Source organism: Ochotona princeps, chromosome 10, assembly GCF_030435755.1.
Source record: "Ochotona princeps isolate mOchPri1 chromosome 10, mOchPri1.hap1, whole genome shotgun sequence".
NCBI classification, from domain to species: Eukaryota; Metazoa; Chordata; class Mammalia; order Lagomorpha; family Ochotonidae; genus Ochotona; species Ochotona princeps.
In genome coordinates this window covers 12,722,395-12,745,519 of record NC_080841.1, presented here as the reverse complement: position 1 = coordinate 12,745,519, position 23,125 = coordinate 12,722,395, and the positions used below count along the sequence as shown (strand labels likewise).

The window sequence follows — 23,125 nt, the reverse complement described above, 5'->3', positions numbered from 1 at the left end:
TTTGCCCTTGAGATGATCTTTGTTGTCTGGGCTACTGGCTAGGGCAGTTATCTTGGGGTGCAGCTGGGGGTCGGGGAGGATGGCGGTTGTGATTGTAGATGTGGCCACTCACCCTGCTGACCCACGCATCTTGCAGCTCTGCCGCGGGTTGCATCATGTGAGGCTGATGCAAGAGGCTTGCAGGAGATTCCCTGTGCTCCCCTCCCCCGAGATGTCCCTCTGCATCTGGAGCTGCAGCTGGTCCTTCTCTTGGGTCCTTTCCAGGGGATGGAGCCAGGCAGCTGGCAAAAGGAACCCCTGTGAATGGCCCCTATGTTGGGAGTTGAGGGGTAGGGAGGTGGGGCGTGGGGGTAGAGGGGCCTGGGAGGAAACTGTCTCCTCCTCCACTGACTGCTCCTTCCTTTCATCCACTCCTGCTGGCAGCTCCTCCTTTTCCCTTCCCCGCCAACCTACCCAGGTGCCTGGAGCTCAGTGCCCGCTTTGTTCCTGCCTGTCCCTGCCTGTCCCGGGGCGGCCTAGGCCTCCCACACTGACCTTCTGCCCCCTATGGTCACAAGGGGCAGATGTAAGCAGGCTCGAGGCGGAACGAAGGGGGACGGGTCATGCGTGGGTCATTAAGGTCACAGCAGCCGGACCGGGAGAGGAGCCTGGCCAGGATACCGCGCGCGCGTGGGGTCGGGGCTTTCTAGGGATTCCGTGGTGAGAATCCCCATGCATAAAGGTCAGCGGGTTTACCGGAATAAAGGCAGAAGAGAAACTTTCCGAGCGTTCAGCCGCAAAACGCTCATCACTGTGGGGTGCCTGGAAGGGCAGTGCTCTCCCTGCCCCGAGCCCGGGGGCTCCGACCCGAGCTCAGCCACTGCCTCGCCGCGTGACCTTCAGTAGTTCCCCAATTCGTGTCCCAGTTCCCTCCTCTGTAAGCCCAGGACCCTACCGCGCTGAGGATCTGCGGCTCCAGAGTCTCAGGCCGCGGCGTGGTGGCAACCGGCCCCGCAGCCGCCCCGCAGCAGCTCCCCGCTCCCGCCCCGCCCCCCAGCCGCTCCGTGGCCGCGAGCCAAGAGGGCCCTTTAAAGGCGCAAGTCCCGCCCCCCGCAGCCCGTGCGGGCCTCGGATTGGCGGCGGCGGCGGCAGCCCCGCCCCCCGGGTTCGCGCGGCTGAGGGAGGCGCGGCCCGAACGAGCTGCGCGCGCGGGAGCCGCGGTGTGAGGAACGCGGGGCGCGCTGCCGGCTGTCAGCGAGCGGCCGCCGCCGCCCATGGCGCGAGGGGGCGCGCGGGCCCCGGCGCGGGGCGCCCGGCGCGGCTGAGCCCCCGCCGCCGCGAGCATGTCGCCGGCCGCCGCCGCCGGCCGCCGTCGCCTCGGGCCTCGGCCCCCCGACCCCCGCCCCTGACCGCGCCGGAGCAGCGCCGAGGACCATGGCCGGCCAGGGGGACTGCTGCGTCAAGGTGGCCGTCAGGTGGGCGAGGGGGGCGCGCCGAGGGGGCTCGGGCTTTGTCTCGCGGGGACGCGCCGCGGCCGGGCTGGAAGGGGGCTTTGTTCGCGTTGGCGATTTCGGGGGCCCTCCAGGGAAGCCCTCGATGATCAGAAAATCGAACAAACAAGGAAATCCGGTATTTCACACCCAGCCCTGGCCCGGGCCGGGCGGTCCGTGTGTTTCCGCTTTGCGTCCCGCTAGGCTGCCGGCTCATCACGGTCCCCTGAGGGGGGAAACTGCACCTCCCCGCTCCCCGCTCGGACCCGTGCCGGCCTGTTCTGCACCCCGAGGGCCGCGCGAGCGAGGACAGCCCCTGGCCCAGGGGTCGGCTTTGCACACCGAGGTCGGTCCAGGGGCTTTTCCATCTGCTTTTCCCGTGGGAGCCCTTTCCGTGGGGTCTCAGTTAGAGGGCTTGGAAGGTGTCCTCCACCCCACCCCGGGCTCCATCCTAGGGCAGCCCAGGGACTGCCCTGCGCTGCAAAGGATGTCCTGGCCGTGCTAGGCTGGGTGGAGTGGATGGGTTCTGCGGGGAGGGGCGCCCAGGGGTGCAGGGGCAAGAAACACTCCAAATTGAGCCGTGTATGTTCTTTGTGCTGGGTGCTGATGCTGGGCAGCGCACCACTGCTGCTGCCTGCTTTTGTTTGGGCTCTCCTCCTTGGGAGGGGTGTGTCCACAGGAGTGTGCCAGCCTGGGCTGACCCCTGAGGCAGAGATGTGAAGGGGACCCCCACCCACCTCTGTGGAATGGGCTATGATGGACCTAGATCCCCTGCGACAGAGGTGACCCAGATTCCAGTGGTCCGGTGAAGCTGTTTCTAGATAGAGTCACACACGGCCATCAGTGGCAAAGCTTCTTGCCCCAGGCAGGGCAGATGCTGCTGGCTGCCTGGCCAGCCCTTGTGCAGCCCAGGGAGTGGAGCTGATCGCAGGACACAGGTTGAGGAGGCATCAGGACCTTTCCATCCCAGGCTGTGGCACTTGGGGGTGCCCTTCTTGGGACACACTTTCCCGGCTCTACCCAGCCTGGGAGACAAAGAGGAGCTTGCAGGTGCCTGGCGGGCGGGCTGGGGCGGGGCTGGGCTGACATTGCCGCAGGAGCAGTGGAGGTCGAGGGAGAAAGGGAAGCAGGGAGGGAGGTGTGGTGATGGGGTGGGAGTGAGAAATGTAAATACAGCATCTGCGGCAGATCAGGAGAGTCGGGGAGTGCCATAAAAGGTAGCTGAAGCTCCAGCCCCCAGCCCGTGAGGCCGAGCTGAGAAGGAAGGGGGCTTTGGGGCACCCTCGACGGAGGGCCTTCCTTGAGACTCCATCTTGCAGGAGAAAGACAAGCAAAAGGCCTCTGCTTAGGGTCCCCAGCCACATCGGGGCCTGGGAAGGTGTGAGGGTTGCCTGGGATTGGCACCCAGGGTCCTGGAGTCAAGAGAATCTATGGTGGTGTTCCCATTGCTTCCCACAGGGGCACTGTCTAGAGAAGGGGCTGTGATGGGCAGTGGGGAGGTCATCCCTGCTTCCCCTCTGATTGGTCTTGGAGCTGCTAATATAGACAGAGGGGACTCCAGACCCCAAAGAGTGAAGAAAGGGAGGGCCCCGCCCACTCATCTCTACCCTGGGCAGCCCCGGCACACGCCAGACCTCAATGGGCAGCAGGCCGTGGAAGGCAGACAATGCCTGGACAGAGCCCAGCTTCTAACAGAGCCGAGATGGGACCGAACTAGACTTGGGGTTGGGAGGGGGAGCAGATGGTGTCAGGGATGGATGCTTCTGGATTCCCGGCTAACTCCCCGCCCAGCTCCCAGGGATTCCTTGAGCAGGGGGCCAGGGATCTGGAAGTGCCTGGAAGAAGCACCTCACACCCCTATCACCAGGCTCTTCACCTCCTGATGGGACCTAGGGAAGTCCCTTATTGCAGCGCTCTTTGAATTCTCCAGCTCCAGGGACAGGGAGACCAGAAGGGCGACAGGCTCTGTGTGTGTGTGTGTGTGTGTGTGTGTAAACCCCGGGCTGCTAGATTAGGTGACAAGTGCCAGGCCCGGAGCACTGGGCCCTATCTCTGTCTGGACGAGGATCAAAGCTGGCTGTGTTATAGAGTGCTCCGGGAGGGTCTGGGGTCCGGGAAGGCTAAAGGAGAAACCTTCCAGGGCCTGGAGCTTTAGAACACGGGCCATGCAGTCCCTGAGCATGGTTGAGGCCAGTCCACCTCTGTACCCCGACTTTTCTGGCTTTGTACCTGGAGATTCCAGGCCAAGCTCCCGGGGCCTGCCCTGGGATCTCTTTATCCATTAATCCGCTGACACTGTAAGGACTCAGCTGCCTGGACTGTACCTGGGGGTGGGGTACAGTGAGACTAGGAGAGCTGCAAGGCTGAACTGCAGAACTGGAGGCTTGGCAAATGGGGGGAAGGGGACATGGCGGTTAACACAAGTTGGCAGCGTTGAAATTGGGGAAGGAAGCCAAGTCACATGGTGCATTTATTTAACCCCCTTTCAAGCCCCTTGCTCTGAGCTACCACCAGGAGGGCAGCCTTCAATGTTACCTACCCCCTCCCCCCTTATCGCTGCCCAGTTTCCTAAGCTTCCTTCCTGTAGTGTGTGGGGTGGGGAGGGGACTTGGCCAGCCCCAAGTTCATCGTCTCCACACTGGTTGAGCAGGGTCGGGGAGGGGCTGGAGGGCAGCTCCAGCTGGCGTTAGATGGCACACCTGCGCGTGCCCATCTGGACTCTCCAGATGCAGAAATTTTTCTGAGTCCCAGAATACCCTGCAGTCTTGGTCTTCCACAGTCTGGGAGGGTGAAGCAGAAGAAGATGGAAGAAGCTGGGTGGGGCAGTTCAGCAGGATGCCTTGGCAGGCAGGGCCCAAGCCACCTGGGTCTAGGAAACTGAGGCCTAGGCAGGGTTGTATAGAGCCCCAAAACTGAGACGGTGGCCTCCAGCTGCAGAAATAAGGTTTATGTCATCCTAAGGAAGTGTAGTAACCACAGGCCCCGGAAACCGTCCCCTCCACACCCAGCCAGCTGCTCGGATTGGATCTCAGTTTTGAGAACCGCCGAGCTGAGGCAGGGTGACGTGGGGCCCGGCAAGCAGTGAAGGTGACACACGCCCAGCACCCTGTTACAGTCCCAAGAGCAAAAGGGCAGAGCTGGGGCCAAGGCAGTGCATCTACTGCTGGCCTGTTTGTTCTTCTAGGTCTTGGATTTACCCACTGGAGAATGGGAACCCCTGGTTTGCTCATTTGGGAAGAGTGGTGGCTTGGGTAAAGAAGGCAACATACCGTTGATGCAGCAGACTGAAGGATGAACTGCCGAGCGGCCTCGTTTCTATGCAGCTCAGCAGGCTCCCTGTGCTTTAAGCTGTAGCACACTGTTCCCCATACACAGAAATGTGCTTTGCTTTTTTGTTTAGGCAGGACACACGCTGTCATTAGGACAGAGACAGACCAAGGCAGTGGCTAAGCACCCTGATTTGCTGAGCCCTTACACTGTACCAGGCTCTTTGCCTGTGACATGGCACCGTGCCTGCCACTGACTGAGGTGAGCCCCGTCGTCATACAGGCAAACACACAGGGCCAGCATGTGCAGGAGTCTGCCCTGGAGCTCGGGGCATTCTCCTTTACAAGCCCCTGTTCCTCGCTTGTCTCTCTGCTCCCCCTGGCTCTGCGGCCCACATGCCCTGTCCTCGGAGCCCTCAGTCTCAAATGCCTTGACACACACAGTGGGTAAGGGTGGACAGGAAGGGCCCTGGCACCGTGCAGATGTGTGACAAGGGGTGGAGCTGTCCTGGTTCTCCTGTGAGGTCTCCTAGCGTGCCTGGGACAGCCTGTCAGCAAATCCAGGCTGTTTCTTTTGTGCTTGGGGAGTTTCTGCCCTTCCCAGCTCCCTGCAGCTGTCCCTAACATCTGTCTTTCTCCCTAGGCTCCCCTGCCTCTGTCTAAGGCAGGAAGTTCTGGGACCGTCACATCTCCTCCTGCCATCCCTGTCCCCTTGCTACACATACACACACACACACACACACACCCCAATCCCATGTCACAGCCCCAGTCATGCTGGGTCTCCTAGACAGAGGGAGTCAGTGTTTTCTGTGAATAGCTGGAGGATCTGAAGGGGAACCCAGGCTTCTACCCACCCACCCACTAGCACCCTGCATCCCTGCAGTGAGGGAGAGTGGCTGTGAGGCGCCAGGGCAGGTGACAGCAGTGTCCTCTTCCCTGGGTGGCTCCAGGGCCGGCTGGCTCCACAGGGTGTGGACAGGAGGGTGTGCTGTGCTCCTGGTCCCCAGAAGGTGTGTGCCTCTCCTTCAGCATGCCAGAGCAGCAGCCAACTACGACACAACTGGAAACTGCCTATGTTTTCTCTAGGCTGGGCTGGTCCCACCTGAGGCGGCAGTGCCGAGTGGCCTGCACGCAGCTGGCAGTGGGGATGGACCCAGGGCCAGCGTGGCAAGCAGGCAGCCAGCTGCTCTTTGCTCTGCATTCCTCAGCAGGGAAGCAGTCCCCAGGGCCCAGTCCCCACCGAGCTGTTCCCCACCAGATGCAGATGCCGTCACAGCTCTGGGCTGTGGGCTCTAAGCATCTCCCGTCTCCTGGGAGGTTATGGGAAACTCCTGCCAGATGCCCCGAGATGGGGGTGGGACAGAGTACAGCCGAGCTCAAGCACTGCCCAGAGCTGCCCTGAGCTCGCTGCTTTCAGCCCTAGAGATGCCTCCGGTGAGACTCGCTCAGGTGGCCCTGCCCCTGTAAGGTGGGGATGACCGGCTCTGGTCAGCCCCTTTTCCCAGCTGCTCCTCCACATCCTGTCCCCAACTCCTGCCTTCTCACCTCACCACCACCCACCCCACCCCTCATGTGTGGCTTGAGGCTTTCTGAGGCTGAACTCCTGATGCCCTGGCCATCCTCATGGTGCCCCCTGCCCTGCTGCCTCACCACCCACACCCTCTCCTCCCCATCCCAGGCATTACTCAAGTCCTCAGCCAGGACCGAGAGCTGAAAATGTCAGACACCTTCTGAGAAGGCAGTGGGGTCAGGATCCTGAGCTACCTGCTAGCTTCCTGTCCATTTTCTTGGGGTATCATACCCCTTTGCCATGCTCTCAGGAATGCTGGAGGGCAGGACACCAGGCATAAAGGGTTCCTAGAGGTTAATAGACCCCCTTCTCCAGCCTCCCAGAGTCTCAGAAACTCATGTCCCTTGTCCCGACTAACAAAACCTTCTTGGGGGGTTCAGAAACAACCTGCTCATCCCTGAGGGCACTGGACTGGGGGGCCAGCACCCAGGCTACATCTAGCCACCTTGACTTGGAGTAGAACGGCCCCCAGGGAAGGAGGGTGCCATGTCTGGGCAAAATCAGCTCCAAATCCCTCGGGTGTCTCGGAGCCAGACTCCTCTGAGACAAGCGATTTTGCTAGCAGCCTCCTTGCCCAGAGCTGGCAGGCTGCCATGGGGAGGAGGAGGAGGAGGAGCAGGAGGAGGAGGAGATAGGATGCTCATTAAGGTGGGGGTGTAGACATGCTCTCTGTGCAAAGGAAGCTGCTGGGTTCCTCTGGGCTCCTCCAGACTCCCAGTTCTGTGCTCCTCCAGGCTCTGGCCTCAAAGCTGAGGCCAGTCAGGAAGCTGTGGCTACACTGTAGTTGCTCCTGGGATCAGCCTGGGAGAATCCCACTGGGGTCATTTTTCACCAGCCACCCTTGCCTCCGAGCCTGGTGCAGAGCAGCTGGGTGGGAAGCAGACAGGCTTGGCTTGGATTTCATCTCTTCCACCAACGATTGTGTGCCCTTGGCTCCCTGACATTTCACACCCTCCAAGTGTCACAGGGGGCACATCCCTACTGTTTCACAAGGTGTTCGCAGCACTGTGTGTGTGTGTGTATGTGTGAGAGAGAGAGAGAGAGAGCTGAGTGTGTCAGACCTCAGACAGGCCTAGGGTGTGGAGGAGGTGCTTGAGCGAAGTGGGAGTGATGTGTCCAAAAAGAATGTCTGCTGAGGGCAAAGGGCTGGTTTCCTGGGCTTAGCAGTCTGGGCAGGCAGGAAGTTCTTTCTGTTAGCTTTACTAAATCCCTCCTTGGATTTTGCCCCATCCTTGATGACCATGTGACTCCGGCAGTTCACAGCCTGGCTAAGTGGCCCTATGTGCCAGGCACACTAGCAATCATAAGGCTCCTCTCTATGTCCCTGCCCCCAGACCCACCCCCTTGCAGACACGTGTGCCTCCCCCTTACCCTGCCCACTACTGCCTGTGTCTGGAGCCAGATGTTGCTGTGGGTTGGGGGCAAGGAGGGACGCTGGTAGTCTGGGCAGATGTGGCCTGGTTCCTGGGGCTTGGGCACAAAAGACCCAGAGGCTGGCTTTGAGGGTCCTGCCGAGGTGTCTCTGTAGCCTCTGGGAGCTAGCACCCTTTCGGGATTCCAGAGAAGCATTGTGGTCCTAGAGGAGGAAACAGTTGTTGGCTTTATTCCCTCTGGGCTTCTTCCAAAGGGTCTAGTTATAATGGCATTGGAGGGGTGGTGCCTGGCCAGGGCTCTGGCTCATCCTGGGCCTGTGAAGATCCGCCTGGGGAGAGGGCCCTCCCCATGTCCAGGCCTGGTGACTGCTAAAGGGAGTCTTCCTAAATACCCGCCACAGCTCTGAGCTGTGTGGTCTTGAACTAGGCATTTCTCTCTGAACTTTTGTTGGTCACACCCGCATCAGTGCTGGATGACTGGGATGGGCATTTGGCAGCCCATTTCGGGGTTCCTGACCACTCCCCATTCCAGCTTGTGACTAGTTCATACCCTCAGAGGCAGCAGGTGACGGCTCAAGCATTTGGGGCCCTGGCACGCATACAGAACACCAGAAGGAGTTCTAGGCGCCAGGCTTTGACCTGGCCCAACCCCGGCTGTCATGGTCATTTGAGAAATTAACCAGTGGACGGGCCACTGTCTGTGTGTCTCTCTGCCTTTCGAAAGCTTTCAAATAAATAAACCTAGCACAATAGCCTGGTGGCCAAAGTCCTCGCCTTGCACGTGCTGGGATCCTATATGGGCACCGGTTCTGATCCCAGCAGCCCTGCTTCCTATTAAGCTCCCTGCTTGTGGCCTTGGAAAGCAATCGAGGACGGTCCAAAGCCTTGGGACCCTGCATACACATGGGAGACCTGGAAGAAGCTCCTGGCTCCTGACTTTGGATCAGCTCAGCTCCGGCTGTCACGGTCATGTAGGAAATAAACCAGCAGACAGAAGATCTTTCTTTCTGTCTCTTCTTCTTTCTATAAATCTGCCTTCCCAATAAAAATTAATAAATCTTAAAAGAAAAGAAAAATAGCTGAATGATGGTGGGAGGACCTATAGCAGGTACATCCTAGGTGGTGTGTAGCACAAGGCCATCTTGCTCTCTCTGTGTGGCCATAGTGGTGGCTGTTCTTTGAGCGAGTTGAGTAAATCGAGGTCAAGTACCAGCAGAGAAAAGTTATCAGAAGCCAAAGGCTGTGCATCATTTCCGTAAGAGTTATTTAGGATTCTAGGACAGTTCTCGGTTAAAAGTAAGACTCTTCCTAGTGGGAGGCTTCTCAGCCTCATGCAAAGCTATGGCCAGTAAATCAGTTAGGAAACAAAGGAGTGGCCAGCTGGGGCCATGCTGCAGGCACATGCCTGGTGTGCCCATTGATATCCTCAGTACAGGGAGTTTTCTCTCCTTGGCAGCCTCTCCACACCCCTGCTAGCCTGCCTCCGCCATCTCCTTCAGCTTCCCCCTTCCGCCCCGGCTCCGCCAAGAACGCTGAGCTCAGCGCTTCCCACAGCCCCCGGCTCAGGCCTTTGTCCCGCCCTGTCGCTGCCACTCAGTGGAGGGAGCTGCTGTGTGGGGTCTGGAGGAGTGGCAGTCTCAGCAGCCAGTGCCTCCTTGGCCCCCACTCAGCCCTGGGGGCGGGGCAGCTTCCCACATCACAGCAGCCCCTCCCCCCCTCCACCAGTTGTGCGCAGAGGAAGCCGGTCGACCCCTGGGCCGGCTGTGCCAGATCCTGCCTCTGAAAAGCACTGGGCCCTTTCTCCTCCAGCTCAGCCTGCCACTGCCAAGGAACAAATAGGCCAGCTCTGTTCTGCTCCGGGCCTTTCTGAGCAGGGTTGCCCTGGGCCTCCTTCCCTACAGGACCTCCACAAGGGGTAGACTTGGGGGAAGGTGCCCTCTGCTGAGAGTCAGGGAGTCCCTGGGCTTGGGCAGTCGACAGTGATGGGCAGCTGGGACCATAGGTTACCAATTTTATTTTTCAAAAATGGGAATTCATCCATTATCTTTAAAAAAAAATTATTTTGTCTGTTATTATTTGAAAGGCAGAGTGTGACCGAGAGGAAAGAGAGATGTCTTCCATCCACTGGTTTGCTCCTCAAATGGCTGCAACAGCCAGAGCTAAGCCAAGGGCCCGGAGCTTCTTCCAAGTCTCCCACAGGGAAGACCCAAGCCCTTGATCCATCTTCAGCTGCTCTCCTAGGCCAGTAGCAGGTAGCTGAATTGGAAGTGGAGCAGCCAGGGCACAAACCAGCATCCATATGGGATATCCACACTGCAGTGGGTAGCTTAGCCTACTGTGCCACAGCACCGACTCTATTTAGTATCTTGATCACTAAGCTTCTTCCTTGCCTCCTGAAGACAGACGCTTCACTTGCTTTGCCCTCCTTCTGGCTCTGGTCCCAGCGCCTTGAGCTCAGGGTTCAGTTGGGAGAGACCAGGGACTGATCCCTAAGTATTGGGGGAGGGACAAGGCCGACTGGTTCCACCCTCACCATCCTGCTGTCTGGGGAGGCTGCCTCCTTTCCCCTTATCTGGAGCTGGTGGGCCACTGCCACTTTGAGAGTGGCCCCTAGAAGCGACCTCGCCCAGGGTGGGGCCCACAGGAGAGACTGCTGGAGGGGGAAGGGCGAGGGAGTGCTTAGAAAGTACAGACTGGGAAGGGCGCTCCCAGGGGCTCAGCAGGAGTAGTGAGCCCCAGGAGAGGGCCCCTGCTCTCTGGTGTCCCCCATGCAGGGCACGGATTTTGAGTTCACTCAGGTTCATGGCCTGGAGAGGACCTGTCCCAACACAGTAGCCTCTCCAAGGTGGGACCTGCTGCATGGAGGGACACAGAGTCCCCTCACAGAGCCTCCCTGGCTCAGGAGGTGGTGCTGGCCATCTCCTTAGCCTGTGGGGACTCAGGGCTGTCTGCGTGAGAGGCTGCTGGGGAAGTGCAATTACATTGGCCATTGCCGGAACAGAACATACTGCCCGCTTTGCTATGTCCACTCTTCTGTGTTAAGTTGCCACCTCAAAGCCCAGCCACCTTCCTGGAAATTGGAGGTGGACCAGCCCAGCTCACAGGTGCATGTGGATGGGGTAGCCTGGCAGGGAGGGTGCCCAGCTTGCCCTGGAAGCGCCTGTGAATCCCAGGTCTCCTTTGCTCTGCACCTGTTACTCACTCAGTGCTCATCTGTCTCCTCCACCCAGGCCGCTTGCTTTGGGAGCTTGTGATTCCTCCAGGGTCTGTTTTTTGTTTTGTTTTGTTTTGTTTTAAGATTTATTTATTTATTTATTTATTTATTTTTGGAAAGTTAGATACACAGAGAGGAAGAGAGACAGAGAGGAATACCTTCCCTCTGATGATTCAGTCCCCAAGTGGCTAAAGGGCTGGAACTGCCCTGGGCCAAAGCCAGGCGCCTGAGGCCTCTTCTGGGTCTCCAGAGAGCTGGTTGGGAAGCGGGGCCACCGTGATTAGAACTGGCATCCGTATGGGATCCCAGCATGTGCGAGGCAAGGACTTTAGCCGCTAGGCTACCGTGCTAGGGCCTGGGATCCATGTCCTTTATCTCCCAGTGGTTCCCATTTGTCTAGGTGACACTGCTCACCCACCTGGACCCTAGCAAAGACCCTGGTCTTAAAATGATCAGCATGGCTAGCTGGCACTGCCCTTCAGGATGTGCTGGACCAACGTGGGATTCCAAGGTGAATGCCCGACTAGCCCCACCACTCCTGGACCCTAACACCCCGGTCCCTCCCCACCTCTTCTGTCTCAACTGCTCTTGTGTGCAGGCAGGCTCCCTGGGTGGGCCGGTGGCTGGTTGCGCATGCAGACGCTGCTCCTGTCACTGAAGGGTCCTGACAAGCCGTGCTGCTGCCTCCCACCCACCCCCTCACAGTCTCCAGAGATGCTGATTCGATTTCCTCCTATTGCCAGCATTGCCATCCGCCTGCTGTAATTAAATGCTATTTGAATTAGATCCAGAAATCCCATCTCAAGCAGCCCCGTGGCGGGGAGTGTCTTCAGGAGCTGTTGCTAGCCGGTGGCATTGGGGACTTGGCAGCCGCTGGCCTGCCAGAGCCTCGGCTCCCCTGGGACTTCAGGCCAGGGCCTGTGTGCAGCATCCCTCCCTTCGAGCTGCCTGCCTGTCTAAGGTGCCTGGGAGGGCTGGAGATGACAAGGCCAACAAATGCACAAGCTCCTTGCTGTCTGTGAGTGACTTGTCCCGACCCAGGTTCCTCACTTAGAAGGGGAGGCGGCAGGACTTCCAGCGTGTTCCTGAGGATCTTGGCTTAACAGAGGCCTCCCTTTTTGTGCATAGTCTTCCTGTGTGAGTGGGTCTGTGCCGCTGTTCGTGGTCAGGGCAGAGGTCTCGCTGGAGCCCCACTGACTTTGAGGCTTGGCCAGGAGTCAGGCTTCTGGTCTAGAGGTCCAGAGGGGATGCACAGGATCCATCTGGTCCCGTCCCAGGCAGGGATCTCTGCGGGGGAAACCTCGACCCGGCTCAGCTGGCCTGCATGGGAAGAGTCTCTGACCTGCGGGGACCTGTACTCGCCTCAGGAAAAGAAAGCACGTGGTCTCCCATCTGGAGGCAGGGACTAGCCTAGGGGAGCTCCCCCAACAGCCTCCAGGACTCCCCCCCCAACTTGTCCAGCCCCTGTATCTCACCAAAGTGCAGAGAGAGTCCACACAGGCCAGCACCTTCTGCAGATATAAGCAAGTGAGTGCTGGACACAGGACAATCCACTTCTGATGGACACTGGCCCCAGCCCCTCTAGTTCTTCTCTTGGCTAAATGCTGGCATAAGGAGTGAGAGCCAGACAGGCAGCCCATTGTGAGTGCTCTGCCAGGGCTGGCTCGGGTGAGCCTGTGGGCATCAGAACCTAGCCCACTCCCTTCTGCTTCAGGGTATTTGAGGTACTTTTTGCCAAGCCCCCGACAAGCATGCCCAGGGACTCCTACTTGGTTGCCATGGGGATCTCGTGCTGGCTGCTTGGAAGGGGAAGTAGAAGGAGGCAGTGTGTCTAGGCTGGCAACCTGCTCAGGTGGGGGAGCTGGGGCTTCCAGAATTTGGGGTTACGGGTCTGTGCCCTGGCTGTCCTGCTGTCTGTCCCCCCTCCAAGGGGGACTCTTGGCCTGCCTTGACCTGGGGCTGCCAGAGTTGTGTCTGGTCTGCACCTGAGAAAGTTTGCCAAGCTATGGCATCTGGGGAGTGGGGGCCTCGTTGCCCGCAGGGGACCTGGAGGAGCTGAACTTTGGCCCTGGGGAACATGACTGGGAGCTGGACAGAGTGGCCACGCCTGGCCCTCTGAGCCTCACTCTGGCTCAGGAGCAAGCACACTGTCTTTTCTCCTGCCCAGTGCTGAGTTTGGCTTGGCCACTTTACACCAAACACCCTGGGGCAACTCTGTTACATTCTCACTGCCTGCGCATTCATCCATAAAATCAGGCACAGATTTATGGTGAAGAACCTGTGAGTTTGCTTACAGCAAGCACATTTAATGTGGATCCGGTGTGCACTGTGTGGTGGGCACATGTTAGAAGCTGCTGTCCCAGTGAGGGGGCCATTGTTACTATTGGTCCCCGTGGACTCCCAGCCTGCCTTCCACTCTGCATGGAGGGGTGGAAGCCAGCAGCGGTGCCCTTCAGCACCCCCTGCTGGGCCTCACACTGGGCTCTCCCTGTTTCTTGGCAGGATCCGGCCCCAGCTGTCAAAGGAGAAGATTGAGGGCTGTCACATCTGTACCTCCGTCACCCCGGGGGAGCCCCAGGTCCTCCTGGGGAAGGACAAGGCCTTCACCTATGACTTTGTCTTCGACCTGGACACCTGGCAAGAGCAGATCTACTCGACCTGTGTGAGCAAGCTCATCGAGGGCTGCTTCGAAGGCTACAATGCCACAGTGCTGGCCTATGGGCAGGTCAGTCCCCCTCACCCTCCCCAGGGCCCATCCCTCTCCTGGTGTCCCTGCACCTCAGCCTGACTGGGGTGATAGCCCTACCTCCAGAGCCATGCAGTCTGTCTGCTGTCTGAGGATGCTGCCTCAGCAAGCAGAGCGAGCAGTGCTAGGAAGGAGGGATGCCTAACTTTGGGACCAAGATGGGTGCAGGTTTGACACACGGGGCCCCTAAAGGTCCTGGGTGACACCCTTCTTCCACCTCTACCACACAGACAGGAGCTGGAAAGACATATACTATGGGCACGGGCTTCGACATGGCGACGTTGGAGGAGGAGCAGGGCATCATCCCGAGGGCCATCGCCCACCTCTTTGGGGGCATTGCCGAACGCAAGCGGCGGGCACAGGAGCAGGGCGTGCCCGGGCCTGAATTCAAAGTCAGCGCTCAGTTCCTGGAGGTACCATGGCCTGGGACGTGGAGCTGGCCCTCCTCCCACTGTGGGAGGGTTGTGCGGGGAGCATGAGGAGCCCCAGGGGGTTGTTTACAGGTGAGGGACACCCCATGAGGCTCTCTGTGCCCACGGGGCTTGAGTGATGCCCCTTCTGACCAATTCTACCTGTGATGCTACGAGCCAAGAGACTTTGAACAGATCCTCTCTCCTCTGGGGCCACTGTTGATTCAGATGATAGTGCCTGGTGAGGCCCATGCTCCCTTGCTTCTGGCTTTCACAGGCCCCTCTGCATCCAAGCAGCCTGGCCTGTCCCTTCCTGACTGTGACCTGCTCCACCCCTTGGGGTCTCTGCCTACAGGAGAGCAGGGTCCCTAGAGGAAGGGGTCTTCTTGGCACCTGGCCTTGTTCTGTCCCTGGGAGCGCACTGGGCCCAGGAATGTGGCAGCCAGGGCCTTTGAAGGTGCAGACGGGCACTTCTGAGTTCTTTGACCCCTGAACCTGTCGGATCCCAGGCTCAGTAACCGCAGAGGCAGGTGTTCCCCCTGTCAGGGAAGCTCGGGAAGGATTTCTGTGATGATGGGCACTTCTGCCTACTCTACCAGCTGCTTCTCTAGGGCACAGCTCCCAGGGCTGCTGCTAACCCTAGCCCGAGGACCCCTGGCAACCCTGGAGCCCTGAGGGTACCCCAGCAGCCCTCAGCTGTGGGAATGTGACCTCCCCCTTCAAGCTTTGCATGCTCTACCTTGCTTCTTTCTCCCTGGGGACTCTGGAGTGCTTGTTCTGACCCATACCGCCTGTGCACCCAGCTGCACCAGCTTTCTTCCTCTCCCGTCTCTTCCTTTTCTTCCCTTCTCCATCCCCTTGCTGTGGGGCTCCCTCAAAGAACAGGCCAGTTCCTGGAAAATTAATGTCTTGGAGTGAGCCCCAAGGGGTTAAAACGCCCATCCCAATGCAGACAGACACACGCCTCAGCACCCATCTGTCCCCCTTCTGTTTCCTCTTCCCCTTCCTGTGAGGTATTTCTGTCCGTTTAAGGCCATCAAAGCCTCGGATGTCCTAGGGCTGCCATCTCCCACCCGCCCTGGCCAATGGGCCAACGAGATCTAACTCCCACACCGCTTCTGTCCTTTTCCTGTTCCATGACCCAACTCTGCCCATTGGACGTCCAGCCCCTTAGCAGGTGGACCTGTCCTAGCCAGTGCTTCCAAAGCACTGGAATCTCCATGGCTGCCTCCTCCCCAGATAATGTGACTGCTCCTGGCCTGCAGGAGGCTGCAGCAGTGGAGGGTGTGGGGGCAGTGACATGCTCTCCGGAACCACACAGAGCGGGGTGCAACCACTGAGGGCTTATCTTCACTTCAGCCCTTGGAGACCACAGGGATCAGGGTGGGGTGGCTCTGGTCTCCTCCAGGGCCTACCTCTACCCTTCCTCAGTTAAATCATAGCCCCATTTCCTCTTTCCCTTCTCAGAGACTTATTAGCATTTACCCACATCAAGGTCCTGCTTCCTCAAGAACAGGTGGGACCAAGAGCTGCTGGAAGTTGGTTCTTGGAGAGCCAAGGAGCAGGGCACAGCCTCAGGCCAGCTCTGCCCAGGGCCCAGGACCCTCCCTCCCCTGTCCCGGAGAAAGGTGGTGGAACTCACACCCAAGGGGCCCAGGGTTGGGGACCTGTGGTGCATCAGTCTGCAAATCTGTGGGCTGCAGCATGAGTGTGGGAATGCCCAGGAGCTGTCTCCTCCCCGCCGCAGCTCTACAACGAGGAGATCCTCGACCTGTTTGACAGTACCCGCGACCCTGACGCCCGCCACCGCAGGTCCAACATCAAGATCCACGAGGACGCCAACGGTGGCATCTACACCACAGGCGTCACATCTCGCCTCATCAGCTCACAGGAGGAGGTGAGCTCCCACCAGAGGGCCGGGCAGGCATGGAGTGCTAGCAAAAGGTCAGATCCCAAACATTGCCTTCTGCCTTCACCCCCAGCTGATCCAGTGCCTGAAGCAGGGTGCCCTGTCGCGCACCACGGCCAGCACCCAGATGAACGTGCAGAGCTCACGCTCCCATGCCATCTTCACCATCCACCTGTGCCAGATGCGCCTGTGCACCCAGCCCGACCTGGTAAGGAGCTCCCTGCCCGGGATCCAGGAACCAAGACTGGCAGAGAGTAGAGTGTAGGTACGGAGCCAGCACACCAGAGCCGAGGCTGGCCTCTGCCACTAGTTGAGTTTTCTGCTTACCCACGTCCACACAGTGGCGATCTGATAGCCTCTGTTGCTGCATTGGGACCAGTCACTGAGAGTTAGCTGGGGACTGTGGGTACTGAACATGCAAGGGGAAGGGCAGGCATCCCCACTCCCTGCCAGCATTGAGGCCAGGTGGGCCAAGGACTGGACAGTTAGATGCCAAACTTTGCTGCAGGGCGGTGAGGCCATACCTGGGCTTCCTGAGGGCACAGCGCCCGCGAGTGAGTATGAGACCCTAACCGCTAAGTTTCACTTCGTGGACCTGGCTGGCTCAGAGCGCTTGAAGCGGACGGGAGCCACCGGCGAGCGGGCCAAAGAGGGCATCTCCATCAACTGTGGCCTGGTGAGCACACGGTGGGGCCCCAGCCCCAGACGGCAGCCCGGCTTGGGCTCAGACCCTCGCAAGACCCTGCAGTGCCCAGGCCCTCCTTGGGCACCTTACTCCCTGGGCATCACTCCTGTAAGGTCTCTGGCCCTTCATCCTACGGCCTCCTCCCACCTCCAGTATCCCAATGTCACCAGCTCACATCAGCCTATGACCTCACCTGAGAGTGTGAATGCCGCTGGGGTCAGGGAGCTGATCTGGGAGTTCCCATCCCCCTGCCATGTGTACAATCCTGAGTGTGGGTCTGTCTCCCACAGCTGGCCTTGGGCAATGTGATCAGCGCCCTGGGTGACCAGAGCAAGAAGGTGGTGCATGTGCCCTACAGGGACTCCAAACTCACACGGCTCCTGCAGGACTCCCTGGGGGGTAACAGGTATCTGAGGGCAGCATCCAGGGAAGGGGTGAGGGCAGGGGGCTGCTGGGGGCAGCATCCAGGGAAGAGGTGAGGGCGGGGGAACTGCTGGGAGCAGCATCCAGGGAGGAGGTCAAGGGAATCCTGAGGGGAGCATCCAGGGAAAGGGTGAGGGGAGGGGGTCAGGGGAACAGCATCCAGGGAAGGGGTGGGGGCAGGGGGCTGCTGGGGGCAGCATCCAGGGAAGGGGTGGGGGCAGGGAGCTGCTGGGGACAGCATCCAGGGAAGGGGTGGGGGCAGGGGGCTGCTGGGGGTAGCATCCAGGGAAGGGGTGAGGGCAGGGGGCTGCTAGGGGCAGCATCCAGGGAAGGGGTGAGGGCAGGGGGCTGCTGGGAGCAGCATCCAGGGAAGGGGTGAGGGCAGGGGGCTGCTAGAGGCAGCATCCAGGGAAGGGGTGAGGGCAGGGGGCTGCTGGAGGCAGCATCCAGGGAAGGGGTGAGGGCAGGGGGCTGCTGGGAGCAGCATCCAGGGAAGGGGTGGGGGCAGGGGGCAGGGGGCTGCTGTGGGCAGCATCCAGGGAAGGGGTGAGGGTGGGGGGCTGCTGTGGGCAGCATCCAGGGAAGGGATGGGGCGGGGGGCTGCTGTGGGCAGCATCCAGGGAAGGGGTGAGGGCGGGGGGACTGCTGGGAGCAGCATCCAGGGAAGGGGTAGGGGCATGGGGCTCCTAGAGAATACAGACGTGAGGGTTTGCTGCATGCTGACCCTGGGGAGGATGGATTGAAGTGCTCCATGGCCTTTGGCCAAATTCAGTTTCCTTAACCTGCACAATAGGAAGTCATACAGCCCAAAATGAGATGACAGATGGAAAGCGTTAGAAAAATGTAAGGGCTGTGTGACTCAGCCTTATAACTAACTGTGGCAGTTACCCATCACCCCCTCCCCAGCCTTGTTACCTGCCTTCATTGGAGTTACCCCGGGTTGGCACCTCATGGACAGGTAGCCAGTCCCAGCCCCACACGGTGGGTTCTGCCCCCCTGAAGGCCTGATTTCTTCCAGCATTAAGGCAGGGGTGGGGATGGACGAGCAGAGGTGATTGTGTCCTCATCTTCATGCTGGCCTGGCTGCAACCCCTAGCCAGACCATCATGATCGCCTGCGTGAGCCCCTCAGACCGGGACTTCATGGAGACCCTGAACACGCTCAAGTACGCCAACCGGGCCCGCAACATCAAGAACAAAGTGGTGGTGAACCAGGACAAGACAAGCCAACAGATCAGCGCACTGCGGGCCGAGATCGCACGTCTGCAGATGGAACTGATGGAGTACAAGGCGGTGAGCACCCCTCACCCTTGGGCGCCAGCCAGCACTCCCGCCAGCGCAGGCTGAGCCCTGGCATGCTTAGAATGCCAAGTTTCAGCAGGGAGAGCCCCACACTTACCTGGATGTCGGGGGTTGGGCCAGTACCATCTGAGGTACTCTTGTGTCTGCTGGACACCCTGGGCTGGCATGAGACAGGACCGCCAAGCCATGGGGCACAGTGACTGCTGGCAGGGACCATGGGGTAGTCCCGGGTGCTGCAGTGGGCAGAGGAGAGCACTGGCCTCCTCACACACATGGTGGGCCTCATGGAGGAGGGGCCTTTTTGTGGGCTTTGAAGAATGAATGGAGTAAGCAGAAGGAAGAGAGGGTGGGCAGGCACGGGTGGAGAACATGTCATACACAAAGGATTAGAAACCCTGAGTGCTTGGGAGAAAGTGTTTGAGTCCATGCAACCAAGGCTGACATCACCTGTGACCATGGCCTGCGTTTAGTGCCAGATGGGTTTTTGTTTGGCTCATACTCTTTTTTAAAATAATGTACCTTAGGGCCCAGTATGGTAGCTTAGCGGCTGAAGTCCTCATCTTGCATGTGCTGGGTTCCCATGTGGGTGCTGATTTCTGTCCTGGCAGACCCACTTCCCATCCAGCTCACTGCTTGTAGCCTGGGAAAGCAGTCAAGGACAGCCCAAAGCCTTGGAACCCTGTGCTCGAGTGGGAGACCCAGAGGAGGCTCCAGGCTCCTGGCTTTAGACTGGGGCGGCTCTAGCTGTTGCAGCCACTTGGGGAGTGAATCAGCAGTGAATCAGCAGATGGAAGATCTTCTTCTCTGTTCCTCCTCTTTGTATATTGGACTTTCCAATAAAAATAAAATTAAAAAATAATAATGTACCTTAATTGTCAGCACAGTGACAGAGAGGGAGAGCTGCAGATTTTCCTTCTACCTGCTGCTTCACTCCCCAGATGCCTGCAACAGCCAGGACTGGGCCAGGCTAGGCCAGGAGCTCCCACCTGCAACGGCCAGGGCTGGGCCAGGCTGGGCCAGGAGCTCCCACCTGCAACGGCCAGGGCTGGGCCAGGCTGGGCCAGGAGCTCCCACCTGCAACGGCCAGGGCTGGGCCAGGCTGGGCCAGGAGCTCCCACCTGCAACAGCCAGGGCTGGGCCAGGCTGGGCCAGGAGCTCCCATCTGGGCTTCCCACGTGAGTGGTAGGAACTCAGGTACTTCGATCATCATTAGACGCCTTTCGGAGTGCATCAGCAGGAAGCTGGATGGGAAGCGGAGCCGCCAGGACTTGAACCTGCACTGTGCTATGGGTTGCAGGCACCTTAACCTGCAGTGCCACAATACTTTCCCTCTCATCCTTCCCGGAAATCAGAAAGTTTCAGTTTTTCTAGAAAATGTGGAGAACTGACAGCATGTGGCACTAAGGTGGCTGTCCCTTTGAGAATCTGTGCCTGTTAGCTACCGTCTGCTCCCCTCCGTGTTGTAGACTCTGACTTAAAGAAGCTGTACTTTGAGTAATAGGTCTTTCCACCAGAATAAGTTTGCTCAAACTGAGTCACTCATTTATGCCAACTTCATGGTCCACATGAGGTTTTGACCCTCGGATTAGCATTTATGGAGATGTGTGTGTTTGGTGGGGAAGGTGGGGCTTGTGGAGAGCTGTGAACAGTTGTGCAGAATTTCGACTTCCCGTTGTCGGGGAGAGCTATAGGAGCTTACTGAGCATCAGCAGAACAAAACTGTGTTCTGGGAAACCTGGGGCAGAGGAGGCTGGCAGTGCTGCCCATCCACAGCAAGGGACGGCACTGGCAGGGGGCATCACTGTCTCCGTCCTCCCGTGAGCTCCAGTGCCAACCTGCTCCATACCTGCTCCTCCTCCCAGGGCAAGCGCGTGATTGGGGAGGACGGTGCCGAGGGCTACAGCGACCTGTTCCAGGAGAACGCCATGCTGCAGAAGGAGAATGGGGCGCTACGACTGCGGGTGAAGGCCATGCAGGAGGCCATCGACGCCATCAACAACCGCGTCACCCAGCTCATGAGCCAGGAGGCCAACCTGCTCTTGGCCAAGGCCGGTGAGTTGGGTGTCCAAGGCCAGCTCAGAGTGTCCTGGAGCCGGGCCCTGTGCCCACTTCCCCACCCCAGGACTTTGAGTGGCTAGGCCGGTCAGCCCGTGAGCAGAGCACCTCATTTTTGCAAATTTTTTTCCAATTGATTTTTCAGTATAATGAGGGCCAGTGTTGTGGCACAGTGAGTAAAACTGCTGTCTGCAACTCCAACATCCCATATAAGCACCAGTTTGTATTTTGGCCATTCTATTTCCAGTCTTGTTTCCTGCTAATGACCCGGGGAAAACAGCAGAGGATGGCCCTAGTGTTTGGGTCCCAGGATGCATGTGGGTGACCTGGATGAAGCTCCTGGCTTGGACCTGGCCCAATCCCAGCCATTGTGACCATGGGATGGAAGATCTGTATCTGTGTCTCTTCTTTATCTATGTCTTTCAAAATAAATCAGTCAATCTTAAAAATAAATATAAATAAAAAATAAAAGTAAGAGAGAACTTCCATCCATTGGTTCACTCTGCAAATGGCTGCAACTTTAAGGGCTGAGGCTAGGCTGGGACTAGAAATGAAGTTGGCAACGCAGCCCGTGGCTCCCATGTGGGTGGCAAGGAGCCTCTACTTGAACCGTCAGTGCTGCTTGCTGGGGGCCACGTTTTCAGGCAGCTGGAGTCGGGAGGAGAGCCAGGCATGGCACTCCAGTGCCTGCAGGGTGGGGTGGGGTTCCGGCATCTCACCTGGCAGGCTCAGTGCCTGAGCCTGAAACACGGTCTGCGTGAGCACGTGACAGGCACTCCGCACAGAGAGGGAGAGATCGGAGTTTCTCTCACAAACTCTCCACCTTGCAGCTTTTCCGCTTCCCACAAGGAACCTTCATGGCAACATGACACTGTCTCCTGGCACTTCGCACTTTTCTCAGTGCATTTGTGTTGTATATGTGTGTGTGTGTGTGTGTGTGTGTGTGTATAGACGCTACTTTTTCTGTGTTTGAGATTATTTGATAGTGCTTCCAGAGTTCTTGGGAAACAAGATGACAAAGTAACTTTATTTTGGTGTAAAGATCTTTAAAAATCTGTGCATAGTTTTTCCATAATATGCATTTACACTACATTTTTTTAAAACTTTTTTATCGATTTGAAATACTTATTAAATATTTACTTTTATTTGAGAAACAAAATTCCTGGCTTCTAACCTCAGCCTGGCCCAGCCCGAGCTCCTGTGGGTGTTTATAGAGTGTAACAGCAGACAGCTAACCCTCCGTTTCCCTGCTTTCCAAATAATAAATAAAGAAATAGATGATGGGGAAAAAGAACATCTATTTAATTGTTTTGAAGCCACATATATCATTGTGCTCCATTAGAGACGATGATGAAGACTGTGGCGTAACAGCCCTCTCTGGTGGATTTTGGGATCATTGGCTCGTTTCCACTTTCCTGCTGTTGTCAGGTGCTTGTGTACACCTGTGCACATTCCCCTTTGGCTGTTGCTTTCTTTCTGGAAAAGGCCCCCACGCTCACCCTGCTGAGGGTGCAGGCCCAGGGTGTCAGGCGCAGAGCTGAAGGTCCTTGTTGCTATTTGTCTTATTCATTGTTCCCCTCTCTGGCCCTTCCATCCACAGGTGATGGCAACGAGGCCATTGGTGCTCTGATCCAGAACTACATCCGGGAGATTGAGGAGCTGCGGTGAGCGCTGACTAGTGTGGGCCACAAGGGAGGGCCAGAGATGGAGGTGGGGTGGAAACCTGGGCCAGGGCAAGCCAAAGCGCCCGCTCACCTCTCCCTCTACCCGCAGGACGAAGCTGCTGGAGAGCGAGGCCATGAATGAGTCCCTCCGGCGCAGCCTCTCACGGGCCTCTGCTCGCAGCCCCTATGCCCTGGGAGCGTCTCCAGGCGGCCCAGCACTCGGAAGCCCAGCCAGCTCCATGGAGGATGCCTCTGAGGTGATCCGCAGGGCCAAGCAAGACCTGGAGCGGCTCAAGAAGAAGGAAGTCAGGCAGCGCAGGAAGAGGTGAGCACGCTGCCACCGCCTCCCCTAATCCCCATGACTCCCCCAGGATTGCCTGGGAATCCAGGGAGCAAATTAGCTCAGCCTCCCGCCAGTGTACCCCCTCCCCCTTCCTCCCCGGCCAGGAGTAACTGTGGGCCGGTGCTGGGGAATGACAGCCTGAGTCTGCAGAGTGAAGACACAGTCCTATCCCAGACTCCAGGCAAGAGCCTTCCTCCTCCTACCCTGGTGCTCGGGGCTCGGTTGTCCCCTCACCTGGCCTCCCCTTTGCTCCCCCAAAGCAGCCCAGAGAAAGAAGCCTTCAAAAAGAGAGCGAAACTCCAGCAGGACAACAGTGAGGAGACTGACGAGAATGAGGCTGAGGAGGTGAGGCCACACCCTCTGCCCACTGTGCACTCACCCCCTGCCCGCTCCGCATTGCTCAGGTGTCCAATGTGGCCTTGCAACAGTGGAGGAGGGGTGGGTCTGCATCTGTTGGGTCCTTGGCCTTCCTGATCACACTGACTGGTTGCCATGTTGATGGCCATCCCAAATGGATGATGCATGGAGGAAGGCTGTTCCAGAGGACTCTGCCAAGGCTCCTGGGGGAGGTGGTATTGTCCAGTGGGGACGTGGCAGAGGGGCCAGCTGCCATCTCTACCCTCCGGGCACAAGGGAGGCCTTGGGCCTGGACCAGCCTCTGCTCCCAGGCCCCTTTGCCTGAGGCCAGGCGCGGCCT

The 23,125-nt window shown here is 58.5% G+C and overlaps 1 protein-coding gene across 5 annotated transcripts in view; it reads left to right on the top strand.

The window, feature by feature from the left end:
- The first annotated feature begins 1,285 nt into the window (after positions 1-1,285).
- The window catches only part of KIF21B (kinesin family member 21B), a 44,048-nt gene continuing 22,208 nt past the window's right edge, over positions 1,286-23,125 (top strand). For 3 of the 5 annotated variants that reach the window (XM_058668989.1, XM_058668988.1, XM_058668986.1), the window contains exons 1-12: positions 1,286-1,454; positions 13,395-13,617; positions 13,869-14,051; positions 15,796-15,945; positions 16,031-16,165; positions 16,466-16,633; positions 16,933-17,048; positions 18,162-18,357; positions 20,229-20,418; positions 22,022-22,085; positions 22,195-22,410; positions 22,689-22,773. In XM_058668989.1, the coding sequence (XP_058524972.1) occupies positions 1,414-1,454; positions 13,395-13,617; positions 13,869-14,051; positions 15,796-15,945; positions 16,031-16,165; positions 16,466-16,633; positions 16,933-17,048; positions 18,162-18,357; positions 20,229-20,418; positions 22,022-22,085; positions 22,195-22,410; positions 22,689-22,773 (1,767 nt within the window). In that variant the 5' untranslated portion in view covers positions 1,286-1,413. The remainder of the gene's footprint in view (positions 1,455-13,394; positions 13,618-13,868; positions 14,052-15,795; positions 15,946-16,030; positions 16,166-16,465; positions 16,634-16,932; positions 17,049-18,161; positions 18,358-20,228; positions 20,419-22,021; positions 22,086-22,194; positions 22,411-22,688; positions 22,774-23,125) is intronic. The other 2 variants (XM_058668990.1, XM_058668987.1) reach the window with 1 other exon arrangement.